The 15,691-nt window shown below is 43.3% G+C and overlaps 1 protein-coding gene across 2 annotated transcripts in view; it reads left to right on the plus strand.

Moving 5' to 3' along the window:
* DAW1 (dynein assembly factor with WD repeats 1) overlaps nt 1-15,691 on the plus strand; it is a 46,471-nt gene that overhangs the window by 20,404 nt on the left and 10,376 nt on the right. For both annotated transcript variants that reach the window (XM_053309834.1, XM_053309833.1), the window contains exons 7-11: nt 4,132-4,239; nt 5,397-5,503; nt 11,078-11,180; nt 13,468-13,582; nt 15,206-15,282. In XM_053309834.1, coding sequence (XP_053165809.1) covers nt 4,132-4,239; nt 5,397-5,503; nt 11,078-11,180; nt 13,468-13,582; nt 15,206-15,282 — 510 coding nt within the window. The remainder of the gene's footprint in view (nt 1-4,131; nt 4,240-5,396; nt 5,504-11,077; nt 11,181-13,467; nt 13,583-15,205; nt 15,283-15,691) is intronic.

Raw genomic sequence — 15,691 nt, forward strand, 5'->3', positions numbered from 1 at the left:
TTCACAAAATGCATGGCTGTGATTGTAGCCCACCTCAGAACGCAGGGTCTCTCTGTGTATCCTTATTTGGACGATTGGCGTCTGACAGCCAAGACACGAGCACAGCTGCTGGAACATATAGCTGTGGTGACGGCCCTGTTAGAAAGCGTGGGCATCCAGATCAATTGGGAAAAGTCATTCCTAGAACTAGCAAGGTGCCTTCAATATATTGGCGCGGAGTTGGATATGGAGAAACAGAAGGCTTATCTGCCAGAAGACCGCTTCCTGCTGATTCAGCTGCTCGTCCACAGGTTTCAGAAGACGCCTGTCCAGAGAGCATGGAAGGTCCAGGTGTTACCGGGGCTCATGGCTTCCTGCACCACAACAGTCCTCTATGCGAAGCTAAGGACGCACAAGTTGCAAATTTGGTTCCTCAGAGCCTTCCACCCCAAGACCGAGCCTCAGTCCAAACTAGTGATGCTTCCGGAGAAGGTCCTATCATCCCTGCATAGGTGGACAAAGGAGACAGACTTGCTCAGCGGGGTACCCGTCTTGCCTCCTCTACCATCAGCCATGGTAACTTCCGATGCCTCGATGCAGGGCTGGAGAGCCCACCTGACACACCACAGGGTACAGGGTTTGTGGGCTCCGAAGGAGAAGTGACTACACATCAGTTTCCTGGAACTCTTGGCAGCATTCAAGGCCTTGATCGCTTTTCAGGACCAGGTTGCCAGCCGGACCATCCAGCTACAGATGGACAATATGACTGCCATCGCTTACATGAACAAACAAGATGGGATGGTGTCCAGATCTTTATGCAATTTCAGTCTTCAGTTGTGGAATTGGGATAGATCATCCCACACAAGATCTATCCTGTCGCCATACACATCAAGGGCATGTTAATCTGCTTGGCAGATTCCCTGAGCAGAGAACTAGTACTGGAACAGCACAAATGGGAGCTACATCCAGAGATGGTGCAGCAACTGTTTCAATCATGGGGAGTTCCCAAAGTAGATCTCCTTGCGACCTGCAAAAACACGAAATGTGAACAGTACTGCTCCAGGGGTCCAAGGGCGATGCCTTTCAATATCAATGGCGCTGGGAGATATTCTATGCCTATCCACCAACACCTCTGCTACCCAGGGTAGTGGCCAAACTCCTTCACGACAAGACTCGGGCAATTGTAGTGGCTCCATGGTGGCCAAGGTAACCATGGTTCACGCAGCTACTCAGACTGTCTCAAGGCCAGTTCAGAAAGCTTCCTCACTGGCCGAACCTTCTCATGCAGGACCACGGCAGCATGATGCACCGCAGCTTGGCCATACTGAATCTCACCGCGTGGAGGATAGGCTGATAAGAAAGATCATCCTTAACACCCGAAAACTATCTACTAGATGCAGTTACCAGGCAAAGTGGCGCAGATTCTGCGCTCATGCTGCCTCCAGAGGATTTGACCCCAGAGAGGCTAGCCTGAAATCGGTTCTGCTCTATCTAACCTCTCTAAAACAGGAGGGCTTAGCTAATGTCTCCATAAAGGTGCATATGGCTGCCATATCAGCACACCATGATGGATGGGACGAGAAACTGTCTTCACTCACCCAAGATGTAAGGATTTTTTGAAAGGAATAAATAGCTTGTATCCGCCGGTGAGACCGCCAGCAGAAAAGTGGAGTCTCCTTGGTGCTCTCGTCCCTGATGGAACCTCCACTTGAGCCACTGGCAGAGGCGACGCTAAAGCTTGTGACTCTAAAGACTCTCTTTTTGGTAGCAATTACAATGGCTAAGCGTGTGAGTGAACTGAGGGCTCTCTGTATGGATGAACCTTACACAAAGATCTATCCGGACCGGGTCGTGATGTGCCTGGATCCAGAATTTAGACCAAAGACTGTAACTGACTTCCATCTGAATGCCGATGTTGTCTTGCCAACCTTTTCCCACAATCCTATGACTCCACCGGAATGGGCGATGCATTCACTGGATGTTCGTAGGGCACTGCTCTACTATTTGAAGGCCACTTTGCATATTCGTAGGACGAGGCATCTCTTTGTAAACCTTCAGGGCCGCCAGAAGGGATACTCCCCTTCACGCCAGAAGCTATCCTTCTGGTTGGTGGAGGTGATCAAGACTGCATATGACCTACAAGACATCAGCCCACCGGCCTCCCTTAAGGCCCACTCAACGAGGGCGTATGCTTCCTCGGTGGCACATCTTGTAGGCATACGCTTCAGTGACATCTGCACAGCAGCGACCTGGACGTCACATCAGATGTTCGTAAGGCACTATGCCATAGACTTCTGGACAGCAGCCGCAGCGGAATTTGGATGGGCAGTGCTAAAATGAGTGTTACAGTAGCTTGACTGCACACCAACCTCCATCAGGGCAGCTCGTAATTCACCCACTACTTATGAATATTGGAATCACTACCCAGATAAACTGGTTGCTTACCTGTAACAGATGATCTGGGTAGTGGTTCCATACATTCATAAGTAGTAGTAGTGGGTTCTGTGCTTGTGCAGATCAGCTTTGGGCAGAATTCGTTAGCTCCTTGCAATGTCGGCATCCGCCACCTGCATGTGACTGCAGTACCCTTTAGCGGTGGTTGGGCGTCCCTTCCCTCAGTTTTTTGATGACCAACCAGATCATCGATTTGTCATCTTGGCTGAAGGTTGTACAGTAGCTTGCCCCTCTCAGCTGCAGGGGCAGACAGGCAGATTTTATGAATGTATGGAACCACTACCAGATGTATGGAACCACTACCAGATCATAGTGCTGGTAGTGGAACCACTACCAGCACTATCATGCAATGATAGTGCTATGTCACAGCTTGCATTGTGTTCAACTAGTTGATCTTTGAAGTGATCCATTTGGTATTCATAAGCTTGGGTAATGTGCCTGCACAGGACCTCGTGGGGTAGAATTCTTTAGCTCCATGTGCGCTTATGAATAGCTATGGATCACTTAAAGATCAATCATTACAGGTAAGCAACCTGTTTTTATGAGGAAGAGTGGAAGAGACATGGAATGGATGCAGCTCCATGTCTCTTGTAATATTGATAGACCAATCATGCACTCAGATAACATGATTTCCAAGCACTTGCTTCACAGAGAGTTATGGTCAGCTCACTTGTGTAATCCCTGCTGATCAGTTATCACAGGACATTGTATAACTATCTCTTTCTTCCTAAATTATAAGGGGAAGGCTCTGCGAGATAACTTCTTCTTAGTATCAGAGCAAATTTTGGAGTTCAGATACTCTTACCAAACAACAAGATTTCAGCTTTTGCAGGCCATACCAATGGTGACTTCAGATGGCTATCCAAAATAAGAAGCAACTTCTGGACAGGTTCCACTTAGGTTTTTAGGTGTGGTAGGTATAGAAGTAGACAGAGGCATCCTCACAGTCTTTGAGCATGCCCCAGAACTTTCTGAGACACTATGGAGGATTTTGAGCTGCCCTCTCAGTTCTGTGGTAGGCAGTCATCCTGGGAGCAGCACATGAACTCAGTCTTGTGAGCTGCCTATAAGATGGTGACTGCCCATTATACTTTACTGCCCGTTATGCTAGTTCTCAGGACCGATATCAGGGATTGGCATCATTGAACATTGTACAGCCCAGGATCCTCAGAAGGGCCCACTATGGATCCCTGAAGCCACCTCTGTGCCCAAAGCCTGGTGGTGGTAAAGCAACTCTCTCAGGGTCCATGCAGGTAGGAGGAGGCCCATGGGGGGTTTGCAGAGCCTGTATAGTTGAGCCAACCCTACATTGTGGTTTCAAAAGCTGTTTGCTCTGCATCTTAAAAGTCAATTCTGCAAAGAAAAACTAGAAACTGTAAGGAGAGCCACAGGAACCGAAAGGATGCTGAGCAGTCTCGGAGAGAAAATCAGAGAGGAAAAGTCCTTTCTGATCCTCCCAAATGTGATGATGGGGCTGATAGGAATGGGAAAATATTCCACATGATGGAGTGAGTGCATGGGTGCTTCCTTGTTGTCAGCTATGAGCCTGTGGCTAGCATACTATTGGCCTGCAATCAGCCAACAAGGACACTGAGCAGAAGCAGCTATTTGCCATGCTGGTCATCCTGCCCAGCAGCGAAGATAATAGGAAATGTGAAGATTTTTATAAAGAGTTTTCTTCCCCCTTTTATCCAACAGGTTTGTTTGTCATTTAATCTTCAAAGTACCCTGGTTGCCACTGGAAGTATGGATACCACAGCTAAACTGTGGGACATTCAAAACGGAGAAGAAGTGGTCAGATTAACAGTGAGTTGCGGTTATGTATAGTTCTGACGGTGGTGTGGTGCTTTTCTAGGTTCTAATTGAAACAGCTGTAGGAAGAGCAATCTTAATTATTAGTTGCAAAAGTTAGAGGTGAAAATTTCTCCAGATCTCTTAGCAGCTGTAATTAAATAATGCATTAGGAAAACAGAAAGGAAAACCAAAAGCTGAGATTCTTATTAAAATCATGAAAGCGTACTTAATCAAATATTCATAATTCTGTGCCATAACCGCTATAGGGTAGAATGCATTACTTTAGTAATTAAAATTGACTCTTCATTATAATATACCTCGATATGTCTCTTGCACTCAGAAGCACTATACGATTGCATGAAGACCTATTATTACCTGGGCTTATAAATGCAAAGGTTCTATTTAGTGCCTTAAAGTTTATTCTCTTGATTGCTTATTACCAAACTGAGTTGGAGGGAGACTTTTAAAAAAGCATTTCTCATACTTAAACGCAGCAGTAAAACATAAAAGCTTGGAGCTAGCCTACCTATGATACCACCTCTTCCTATTAAATCTCTTAAGTAGAGTGAACGTGCTCTTTTAATGCCATCTATGTGTCAAGTTATGGCAGCACATATAAAGAAGTGTGTGTGGTGGCTGCCTCACAATTTGTTTCTTTAAAATCTGGCCTGTCTTTTGTTGGCAATGTAATTCTTTCCCTGCAGGATACTTAATTTATCTCTCTAATTTTTATTCTGCTCTTCCTCCAAGGAGGTCAGGGAAATATATGTGGTTTCTCCTCACAACAATCTGCTGACATAGGTTAAGCTGAGACATAGTGACTTTCCCATGGTCACCCAGTGAGATACATGACTGAGTGGGAATTTGAATCTGTTTCCTTGGTTTAAGTTCAATACTCTCTTCACTACACCATATGTTGCCCATAAAGAATTGATTTTTTTCTGTGTTCTTTGCACTGCTATTCTAATCCTTCAGCCAGGTTTGATGAGCAATAGGGAGGTTATATATCTGCAGGAGTCAGTGGTCCATTTTCTCACTCGGATCCCAGCTTGCATGGTTTCCTGAACCTCTGATTGTGTACCTTTGTAATGACTATGCCAATTATGTATAACGTGATCTCTGTATAAATTTTTTGGTTAAAACTTGATATTCCCTTTATATACATTTAGGGACACTCTGCAGAGATTATTGCCTTATCGTTTAACACCATAGGAGACAGGATCATCACAGGTTCCTTTGACCATACGGTTGCAGTGTGGGATGTTGGCACGGGCAGGTATTATTTTAAATCTTATTTTGTTTTAAAGAACTCGGAAAGGAGCCCACAGCCCTTCATATTCTAAAACTGTCTGGATTTGTTCATATTTTTGTTACCATTTTTTAAAGATGAACGTGAGGCATATTACTTCCCTGATTCTCCTTAGTAACAGATCAGAGCTCCATCTGTCAGAGAGCTAAGATAATATTTCTCCATATTGGTAGATTATGTGGAGCACCATGATCATGTTGAGGGGTGTGAGGAGAAACATTAAAACCCTCATACAGCAGAGTATGATCTGGTAGTAAAGATGTTATGAATATGAATGTGACAAATATTTATATACTGCTTTTCAACAAAAATCCCCAAAGCGATTTACTTAGATAAAAATAAATAAAATGGCTCCCTGTCTCCATAGGGCTCAAAATCTAAAAAAGAAACATACAATAGATACCAGCAACAGCCACTGGAGGAATGCTGTTCTGAGGATGGTTAGGGCCAGTTGCTCTCCCCTGCTAAATAAAGAGAACCACCAGTTTTAAAAGGTGCCTCTTTGCTCCGTTAGCAGTTCAGAAATTAAAATATCACATACTAAGAGTGACATATCCAAACAGGCACTAGCCTTTAACAACAACTGAACAGTTCTGACTCTTAAGACAGACCTATTAACAGTTCATCATGCTTCTAGGGGGTCAGAAGAAGTTACTGTGGTGCTAAGAGCAATGCTTTAGAATTCTCACTTCTAATCGATCAAACCGTCAATATCCAATGTTAGGGAGAATCTCCATAGTCTTGGTGGGAAACTATAACTAGGCCTATTGGGGACATGTATCTGAATATCCCCCCTCCCCCCAATTTCACACAGTAGAAATAGTAAATGACTCCATATTGGTCTGTAATAAATCAACCACAAAATTTGTTTGCATCCTGAATAATATTCACAATATCATTCGAAGAGAGGGCGGTATGTCTCTGTGGTCCTGAAACGATTTGAAGCCAAAGTAGTGGCACAGCTACTATACAGTGCACAGTTGGGCCCTTACTTTAATCTTGCCCTGATAGAGATGGCACAATCTAAATTTTTAAGATAAATTAAGCACGTCCATAGATGTGTCTCTAATACAGTGTTAAGACTGGAACTGGGAGTCATAAGAATGGAAACTTGTATGTGGATTGCCATCCTTAACTATTGGCTGAAGGTGGTATACCCTCCGATGGGGCTGACCCCACTGATACTTGAAGATAGCTTCCAGTCACGGTGGAAGTCAGCTGTTAAAGAAAAGCTTGCCTTTTACAGTATGGCTTTTCTCCTAAAGCACTGCAATCCATGGGCTAAGAATAAGCAAAAAAGGCTGTAAAGCAAAGAATATTAGATATGGAATGGCAACAGGAGATAAGTAGGGCCCCTTTAGCACCAAGCCTGCTGATTATTGCCAAGCCCTAATAATCCCTTAATATCGTAGAGCATTTGCACTGGCTCACTTTGATGTATTGCCCTCAGCAGTTTTATATGGTAGATATGGTGGGATTTCTTATTTTGAACATTCCTGCCCATGTGATACACAGGGCATAGAGGATGTGGGGCATGTTTTATTTTGCTGTAATTTTTATATGGACTTGCATGAGTCGTTAATTTTACTCCTGATTAAGGACATACAAGGCAGAGGAGATGAAGCATTTATTTCATTTCTCCCGTCAGACCATCAAGCCAGTGTTACTTACATCGTGGCTAAGTTCTGTTTAATAGCAATGAATATACAATTGCATTTAATGGCAAATGTAGTAATTTCTATGTCACTGTATCTTCATAAAGCTATGTTGTTGCTATATTGTTGTATGGGTCTGACATTTGTGTGTGTTTTAATTCTTCTGTACTGGTCAAAGACTGTAATAAAATTTTTCTATCTATCTCAATATCATTCCCTATCATTAGGTACCACAGATAAGTCAATAGAGTACAAGTACATAAAATGAATTAAAGAGTAGTTGTTTAAATGAAAATTGATATAATAGTTATGTGCAATTGCTACAAACAAATAGGATAGTACATTACTCAGACATTTGCTTTCAATATATTTTTGTTTGGTACTGTCATTAATTGAGGCATTTCTAGCTGCAGTCTAAAAACTGAGCAAGAAATAACATACCCCAAGTATTTTGAATTGGATTCATTTCATTGATTGCTTGGTCACTGTGGTGGAGATTCTAGTGCAGTATACATAATTTGATTTACAGGATTTTTAGTATATGTATTCATTAATGTTTTTAAGGCTCAGTGCTTTATAACAAGCAGTCTAGAAGAGGCAATGATAATAAATTTTCATACTTTTAAAACCGAAACAGCTGCTTTAACAACTATGGAGATTTGGCAGTCCTTATGAAATTACAAGAAGCATTCTAATGAATGAATAGCATGCACTGAATTCGCTAGAGTGGTGTTGCATTAGTAAAAACATTAAGTAAAAACATACATTGAGAATTCTTCTACTCCTCATATTGGAACAGAATGGAATCCAAAATGAGATTATTGGATCATTAGTATGAGTTTAGGGTTTTTTGTTTGCTTATATTACCACACATTTCAGGAATCAAGTGATTTTTTTTAAATTAAACAAAATACCTTTTGAGTTAATGTGCATAACTATGTATCCACCCCACCATGGGCTGTATGTTCTAGTCACACTCATGTTGGCTAGTTTCATGTTATTCAGATTAAAATAGGAACTTGTTTCAGCCATGGTGCTGGTTATGTCTCTTTTTGATGAATTTATATTAAAAATTATATAGTAGGCTATAAAGCTAGCATTCCGGAGCACTTTTAAGCTGCAGCAATAGGAGTTCTTTATTCTTCTTTGCTTTTGTATCTATCCTCTTTTTAATTGCTAGAGCTGTTCATTGCATGGCCCGATAATTGGGTTGGAGGTGATGCAAGACCTCTTGGAGAATTTTTCACTGGAAACAATTCTGATGAAAAATTTATCTGATGTCAGTACAATACAGGTAGTCCTCGTTATTTGCAGGGGTACAATTCTCAGCTACAACCATGGATAGCAAAACCTCAGATATCGAGAACTTGAGGCAATGGGAGTTGGGAAGTTAGGTTCCTGCAGGTGGAAAAATTATTTTGTGGTGGTGGTGGTGGGGGAATGGCAGAAATAAGAAAAATAAAGCGCTGTACCATACTCACCAGGTCCCCAGCTGTTCACCAATGCCCTCCTCCAGCCCCCAATTCTGCTGCTTTTTCTGCAAAGAATTGTAGGAATTCTTGTTCTTCTTGGAAGAAAGTGCCACAAAATGGCTCTGTTAAGCAAAATGGTGGCTGGAACTGACCTCGGAGGTCATTTCCGGCCACCTAGGAAGTGTGGATAGGTGAATTTTAACTATTCTTTAAAGCAGTGTATAATGAGATCGGGTTTTCATTGCCCAGTCGCAGGTGCTGGGACCACAGATAACGAGGGCCACTTGTACTGCATTGTATCAGTATTGTATCAGATAGTATCTGCTAGGCTGGGAGATCTTCCATTTAGTGAAGAACCAGATTCTTGGAAGAAATTGGCCGCCCACAGTGGTGGCATTTAAAATCACCACCTTTCCTTTCCTGATCTTGTCCTAAAAAGCGCTAGGAAAGGAAGCAATGTCATGCTTTTACATCTTTTTCCTGGTTCATTACAGTGGAATTAATGGCCATGCCCTGTAACTAGAAAGTGTGGCAATTTTTTTCCAGTACTGCACCAGAAAAAGGATGCAATGGCATGACATTGCTTCCTTTCCTAGTGCATTATAGGGCAAGACCTGGGAAGGAAAGATGGTGATTTTAAATGCTGCCGCTGCGGCCAGCTGATTTCTTCAGAGAAGCTGGTTCTTCACACAAGGTAAGCTCCCCCTGATGCATCGAGCAATACTTGATGTGATCCAGCATACGATGGGGTTAGGGATGTACACGAACCAAGGTTCATGCACTGGTTTGGTGCCAATGGGAGGGGAGTGGGGAACGGAATCTGTTTTAAAAAGTGAGAACAGGTCTTTACCTGCTCTTCACCACCGTATGCAGCTTCCTGCTGTGGTGGCGCTTGTCCCAAGAACCTGCGCACAGCGCCAGCATGCATATGGCATCTGCACATGTGCGGGCACCATGTGTGTTCTGGTGCCATGCGCAGGTTCTTGGGACAAGTGCTGTTGCAGCAGGAAGCTGCATAGGGTGGCAGAGAGTAGGTAAGGCCCTGCTCTTTTAAAAAAAGATCCCAGTCTCTGCTCCCCTCCCCATGGCACCGAACCAGTGCATGAACCTTGGCTCATGCACATCCCTACTGGGGGTCGAATGCATGATCCAGTCACTACCAGGGTCATGACAGCAATGCACAGCCTTAATAGTTGTTCAGTACTGGTTATTTGTTGCAAATGTGTTTGTCAGGTGGATTGTTGTCTACTTCAGACCCAGTAAGGTCTGAAGTAGGTTTTTGTATCTTCCTGTCCTGCCCCTGAACATTGTCTAAAGAGAAGAATACAATTCTTATTGTATCTGCTTTGTCTGATTAAGGACCAATACACCATAGCATACCATAAGCTGTGAAGCAGAAATACATGTTTCTAAACATGCAGTGGATATGTGGCTTTGGCTTGCAGAAGCCAAATTCTTATACCAGTCCATCTCTTAAGAAAAATTGAAAACCTTTCTTCAATGGAAGAAGACAGATGTAATCCATTACCTATAACATCCACCCAACTTTTTTCATGGATGTATTTTTGTTCAGGGGTGACCCAAGGTGGCACCTGAGGTAAGATGCAAAATGTCCCCTTACCCTCACACCCTCTGTGCCGGAGCCCACTGCTGCCCTGTCGCAGCAGGTGGGGCAGTGAATGAGCGGCAGCTGCCTCGTGTTCATGCTCATCTCACCCCTCCCTGGCTGCCTTCCTCTCGCCTTGCCCTGACTTTCATTTGAGCCACGTGGGCTGGTCATCCATTGGTTTGGTCTGGTTCCAATCCCACAAATGACCAGACCACATAGCTCAAGTGAAAGCTGGGGTGGGGAGAGGGGAGGGGAGAGAGAGGCAGTGGGATGGGGTGAGATGAGTGTGAATGGGATTCAGCTGCCCCTTGTTTGCCACCCCACTGGCTGCTGCTGCCACCCTCTTGCCTCATGTTTTTTTCTTTTTCTCCTTTCCCCAGGACCTGCTCTGCCTGCCCACCGCTGCCACTGCTCCTGCAACAGCAACCAGCTTCTCTGGCCTGATCTTCTCCCAGAAGAGGAAATGGAAGAGAGAAGTGTAGGGAGGAGACAAATCCAGAAAAGTCCATTTCTGCTGTAGGAGCAGTAGCAGTCACAGCAGCAGTGCTGCTGGATGTGCTGTCATCAGGGGGGTATACTTTACAAAAGCATCAGGGGTGTACTCTACAAAAGTACATCCATGAAAAATGTCAGATGGATTTTATAGGTAGTGGATTAAAACTATCTTTTGTTGAAGAAAGAAGCACTCATCAGGTGAGGCGACCGCCTCACCCTGCCTCCTTAAAGATCTGCCTTTGTGTAGTACATTTGTATCTTTGGTTTGAATCAAGCACACAGTTTGAATGTTTATCCTCTCTCCTGGTAGGAGGTTGCACACTTTAATAGGCCATCGTGCAGAAATAAGTAGCGCACAGTTCAACTGGGACTGCACTTTGATCATCACTGGATCTATGGACAAAACATGCATGGTAAGATAGCTGGGTCCCTGTCAGCTTGTGTTAACGTTGCTGTCCATGATAGGTGACAAATACCTTGTATATTTAGGTCTGGGTCCAGAAATACAGTATCATTTTTTCCATTGTCCCCCCACCCCACTTCAAATATGGGCAAACATTCATTCTGTGTAAACTTACTAAGTACATATAAACAATGGAGGCTCTCTCAATACAATTGAATGGAGTGAGAGACCTTTCAGGCTTGCACTGTATAGAGATAAATGGTTTGAAAATTAGAGAATGCTATTGAAATGGTGAGTCTTATGTTGCCCTGTTCAGTTTGCAGTGAGAGTGGCATAAAGTCACCACTTTTGACCAACTGACATGAGAGCATCAGCTATAGATTCACTGTAGAATTTCCTACACATAGATGGAGCCCTGGCATAATCATAGTGCTGGAGTACAGCTTATGAAGGCTACATTGTTTTATGATGGTGATTGTTTTATCATTTTTGTGAGCTGCCCTGAGCAGCATTGCACTGGAGGGGTGGGAAATAAATATTTGAAATAAATATTTGCTGCTGTTTGAATCAATAACTTTTACATGATCCCCACCACACGTTAAGGTCATCTGAGGAGGTCCGTATCCAGTTACCACCGGTTCGTTTGGTGGCGACTCAGAGGCGGGCCTTCTCTGTAGCTGCTCCCGGGCTGTGGAATGTACTCCCGGCAGAAATCCGCAATCATAATTCCTTACTGACCTTCAAGAGAGCCCTTAAAACCCATCTGTTTGGCCTGGCCTTTCAGGTTTTTAAATTAATTTTAATTGTTTTAATGCTAACCTGGTTTTCAGGGTTTTAATTGTTCTGATAGTTTAATTGTTTTTTAAGATGTTTTTAAATTGGTGTTTATATTTGTATTTCTGTTTTAATTGTTTTTAATGATTTCTGTTTTTAATTGTAAACCGCCCTGAGCCATTTCAGAAGGGCGGTATAAAAAAAATCAAATCAAATCAATCAGTCAATCAATAATAATGCATCAGGGAATATAATGGGTAACTAATTGTCACCAGTGTTTGCTAATGTCTTTTTTAGCTACAGGTTGCTATTTCTAAGCCAGTGCTGCCATAGTTAAACCAGTGGGCTATGTAAAATGACCAGTTGCAGTAGAGGACATTACTTTTGCTCAAGATTTTATGCAGTCCCAGCCAGGGAGTTTCTGTGGAGACTAAGGTCATTCACATGATTATAATGCCAGGATTGGGGAGGGCTGAAGGCTAGGAGCATTCATACCTCTTCCCCCACTCCTGACAATCCTGGAGCTGCTTTAGGCCGTGTGGCTTGCATGCCCACACAACTGACATGGCTGGAAGCCACACAGCCATGTTGGGGCCAGGGAAACTCGGACCAGCCTCCAGGAATCCCTCAATGTACTGTGCAAGGAATGCGATGCATTGGGGTGGTGGTTCCTGCAAGTCAAGTACTCTAGGCGCCCAGCGCTGTCTGCTTGGGTTGCAATGAGCCCAAACAGACACACAACTGGGATCCCAGTAGAAGGGCACACTTATTATTTATGTATTTATTTATTTGGTTTCTATACCACCCTTCCAAAAATGGCTCACTTGCACCCTTTTACCTGGGTATTTCCTGCTGCTGTGGCGCTTGTCCCAAATACCCACGCATGGTGCCAGCACACACATGGCATCCACGCAGGTGCAGGTGCCATTAGTGTGGTCAGCATGGTGTTGCCGACAATGCAAATCCACCCCCCTCACTCATACGCAGACACCATGTGCGTGCTGGCATCGTGCATGGCTACTTGAACTGGTTCAGACTTCGTCTGATCTGGCTCAGGACCTCGGTTTGTGCACATCCCTGCATTGTAGGCTTAGTTCTTGCCCATTTCCCCATTCAGCTAAAAATGTACTTTGCCTGTGCTGTAATCCCTAAAATCACCTCAACAGATGACTTGCGATATCACACTTGAGCTGCTTTAAAAGAAACCACACACATCAGGCCAACCTGATCTAGGAAGGAAACATTAGCAACTACTGACATCTGGAGAATTGATCATGGCTAGGTGGCTTTGTTAAAGAGCCTCTAGAATGAAACTCTGTTCCATTAGATACCAGAATTTCATTAAAGTTTGTGTAAAGCATTCATTATCCTGCTCTGCACCAAATCTGCAGTGTATATGAAACGGTTAATAATGATTGGGAACATATGCATCAAACAGTAATCAAATATCGGAAGAGACTGTTTTCAGCTGCCTGAAACTATTTCCCTGCATTTTGGTTTACGGCGTTCTGTTCACATTGCAGCTATGGAATGCTCTGACTGGCAAGCGTGTGGCCACTTTAACAGGCCATGATGATGAAGTACTTGATGTTTGTTTTGATTACACTGGCCAGCGTATTGCAACTGCCTCAGCTGATGGTAGGTGAATGGAGTAAGCACTTGAAGTTCTTTATACCATGATAACGGGCTGGAAGAGCAGTTCTGGGGAAATAAAATAACCATTTTCCTCTCTGCTGCAAGCACACCCACAGTAGCAATGTGAAGTAATAGTAGCTTAGATGGGCAATTATTCCTTATATGTCTCAACTAATCTAAACGTTAATGGCTTCTCTGTGATAGTCACACAATTATTTGTGAGTGTGAAGGCACTCCAGCAAGTTTTGTGTGTGTTGGAAATTGGTTCACTTTGAGAATATCTCTGGAGAATCTTCATGAAAGAACCAGCAACTGCCAGCTTCTCTATGTCACTGGGAGGTGGTTTTTTTCCTTTCTCTCTTCTTACTTCTGGCACTACACATTGAACTGTGAAAGGGAAGCTGAATTCCCTCCACTGACCCTATCCCAACTTCTGTGTGTCTACTGGTGCTGCCCTCAACCTGCACACACTGATCCAAAACTAAGAACAGGCTCTATATGAGCACAAGTTCTGTACATTCACTCCAGAACTTTGGACCACAGTCAAGAGCACATTTCTCACCTTTGTCCCAGTGTGTGTTAGACAGGACAAGACCAACTGGTGCAAGCCCTTTTACACTCCATGTGTCTGATCCATATGTAAAAAAAAGTGGGAATAGGGCTTATGTGGTGAGCCATTTCTGACTATTTTGCATAGTCTTCCTTGTGTGGCCATAACATTTGAATCAGTTTTCAGTACCACCCCGTGTTGTATTTTTCATCAACACAAGGGCTTTGAGGGTTTAAATACATTTTATGTGATCACACTCTTAGCTGGACCATAATTTTTGAACCTGTATTTAGTCTCATCCTGTATTTTGTCCATCACAGAACTCTTCTTCTACTACTACTACTACTACTACTACTACTGATATTTATATCCCACTTTATATACCACTTTTCAACAAAGTTTGCAAAGCAGTTTACATAGAAAGTTACATAATAATAAATGAGTCCCTGTCCCAAAAGGCTCACAGTCTAAAAAGAAACGTAAGGTAGACACCAACAACAGCCACTGGAGGGATGCTGTACTGGGGTTGGATAGGGCCACTTGCTCTCCCCCTGCTAAATATAAGAAAGTCACCACTTTGAAAGGTGCCTCTTTGCTCAGTTAGCAGGGGTTCTAGAGGCTTCTGAACATTTTCTTTAGTGATTTCTAACGCTTGGCTTGTCCTGTTTCCCTCAAAGTCTCTGACACAACCACAGTTGTATTTAATAAGAGTAGGACGTAGGCCACGCTTTCAAGGAAGTTGAATACTTACAAATATGACAAATATGTATATACTGCTTTTCAATGAAAGTCCCCGAAAAAGTTTACCTACCTACCTACCTGCATACATACATATAGACTCCCTGTCCCCAAAGGGCTCACAATCTAAAAAAGAAACATAAGATAGACACCAGCAACAGCCATGGGGGGGGGCGGCGCTGGAGATAGATAGGGCCAGTTGCTCTCCCCCTGCTAAATAAAGAGAATCACCACTTTTAAAAGGTGCCTCTTTGCTCAGCAGGGAATACTTACAACAGTTAGCAGGGAAAAACTCAGGAAAAACTGTTCCAACTCCAATTCTTCTTTCTCTGCTAAAGGATCAGCAAGAGTTTATGATGCAGAAACAAAAAAATGTATTGCAAAACTTGAAGGTCATGGAGGAGAAATTTCAAAGGTAAGTGTGATGTTGTTTTTGACCTCTTGTTTTATTTATCTGTATTACTGCTCTAACTCAGGTGAATGAGATCTCAAGCTAAATTTAGCTTTGGCTGTTTTGCTTATTTGGAAGACTAGTATGTTCTATTTACCTCAGTGGAATCTATTCCTGGAGAGTCAGCCTGAAGTAACTTTTGTGATTTATATAAACATTGTCTTGCACAATGTGCAGCATTATGGAGCTGTAACGCAGCCTTAGGGCTGCTGCGGTTCCACAGTTCCCCCCGTTGTTGCAAATGGGGAAAATGGTAGAACTGCTGCTTCTGCAAGCATTGCATCAGAATAGCACCAGGATGCCTTAAAACTCTACACCAGCTTCCGGGCGTAGCATTACAAGTCTGTAACATCGCACATCATGTAAGGTACTG

Source organism: Hemicordylus capensis, chromosome 3 (assembly GCF_027244095.1).
Source record: "Hemicordylus capensis ecotype Gifberg chromosome 3, rHemCap1.1.pri, whole genome shotgun sequence".
NCBI classification, from domain to species: Eukaryota; Metazoa; Chordata; class Lepidosauria; order Squamata; family Cordylidae; genus Hemicordylus; species Hemicordylus capensis.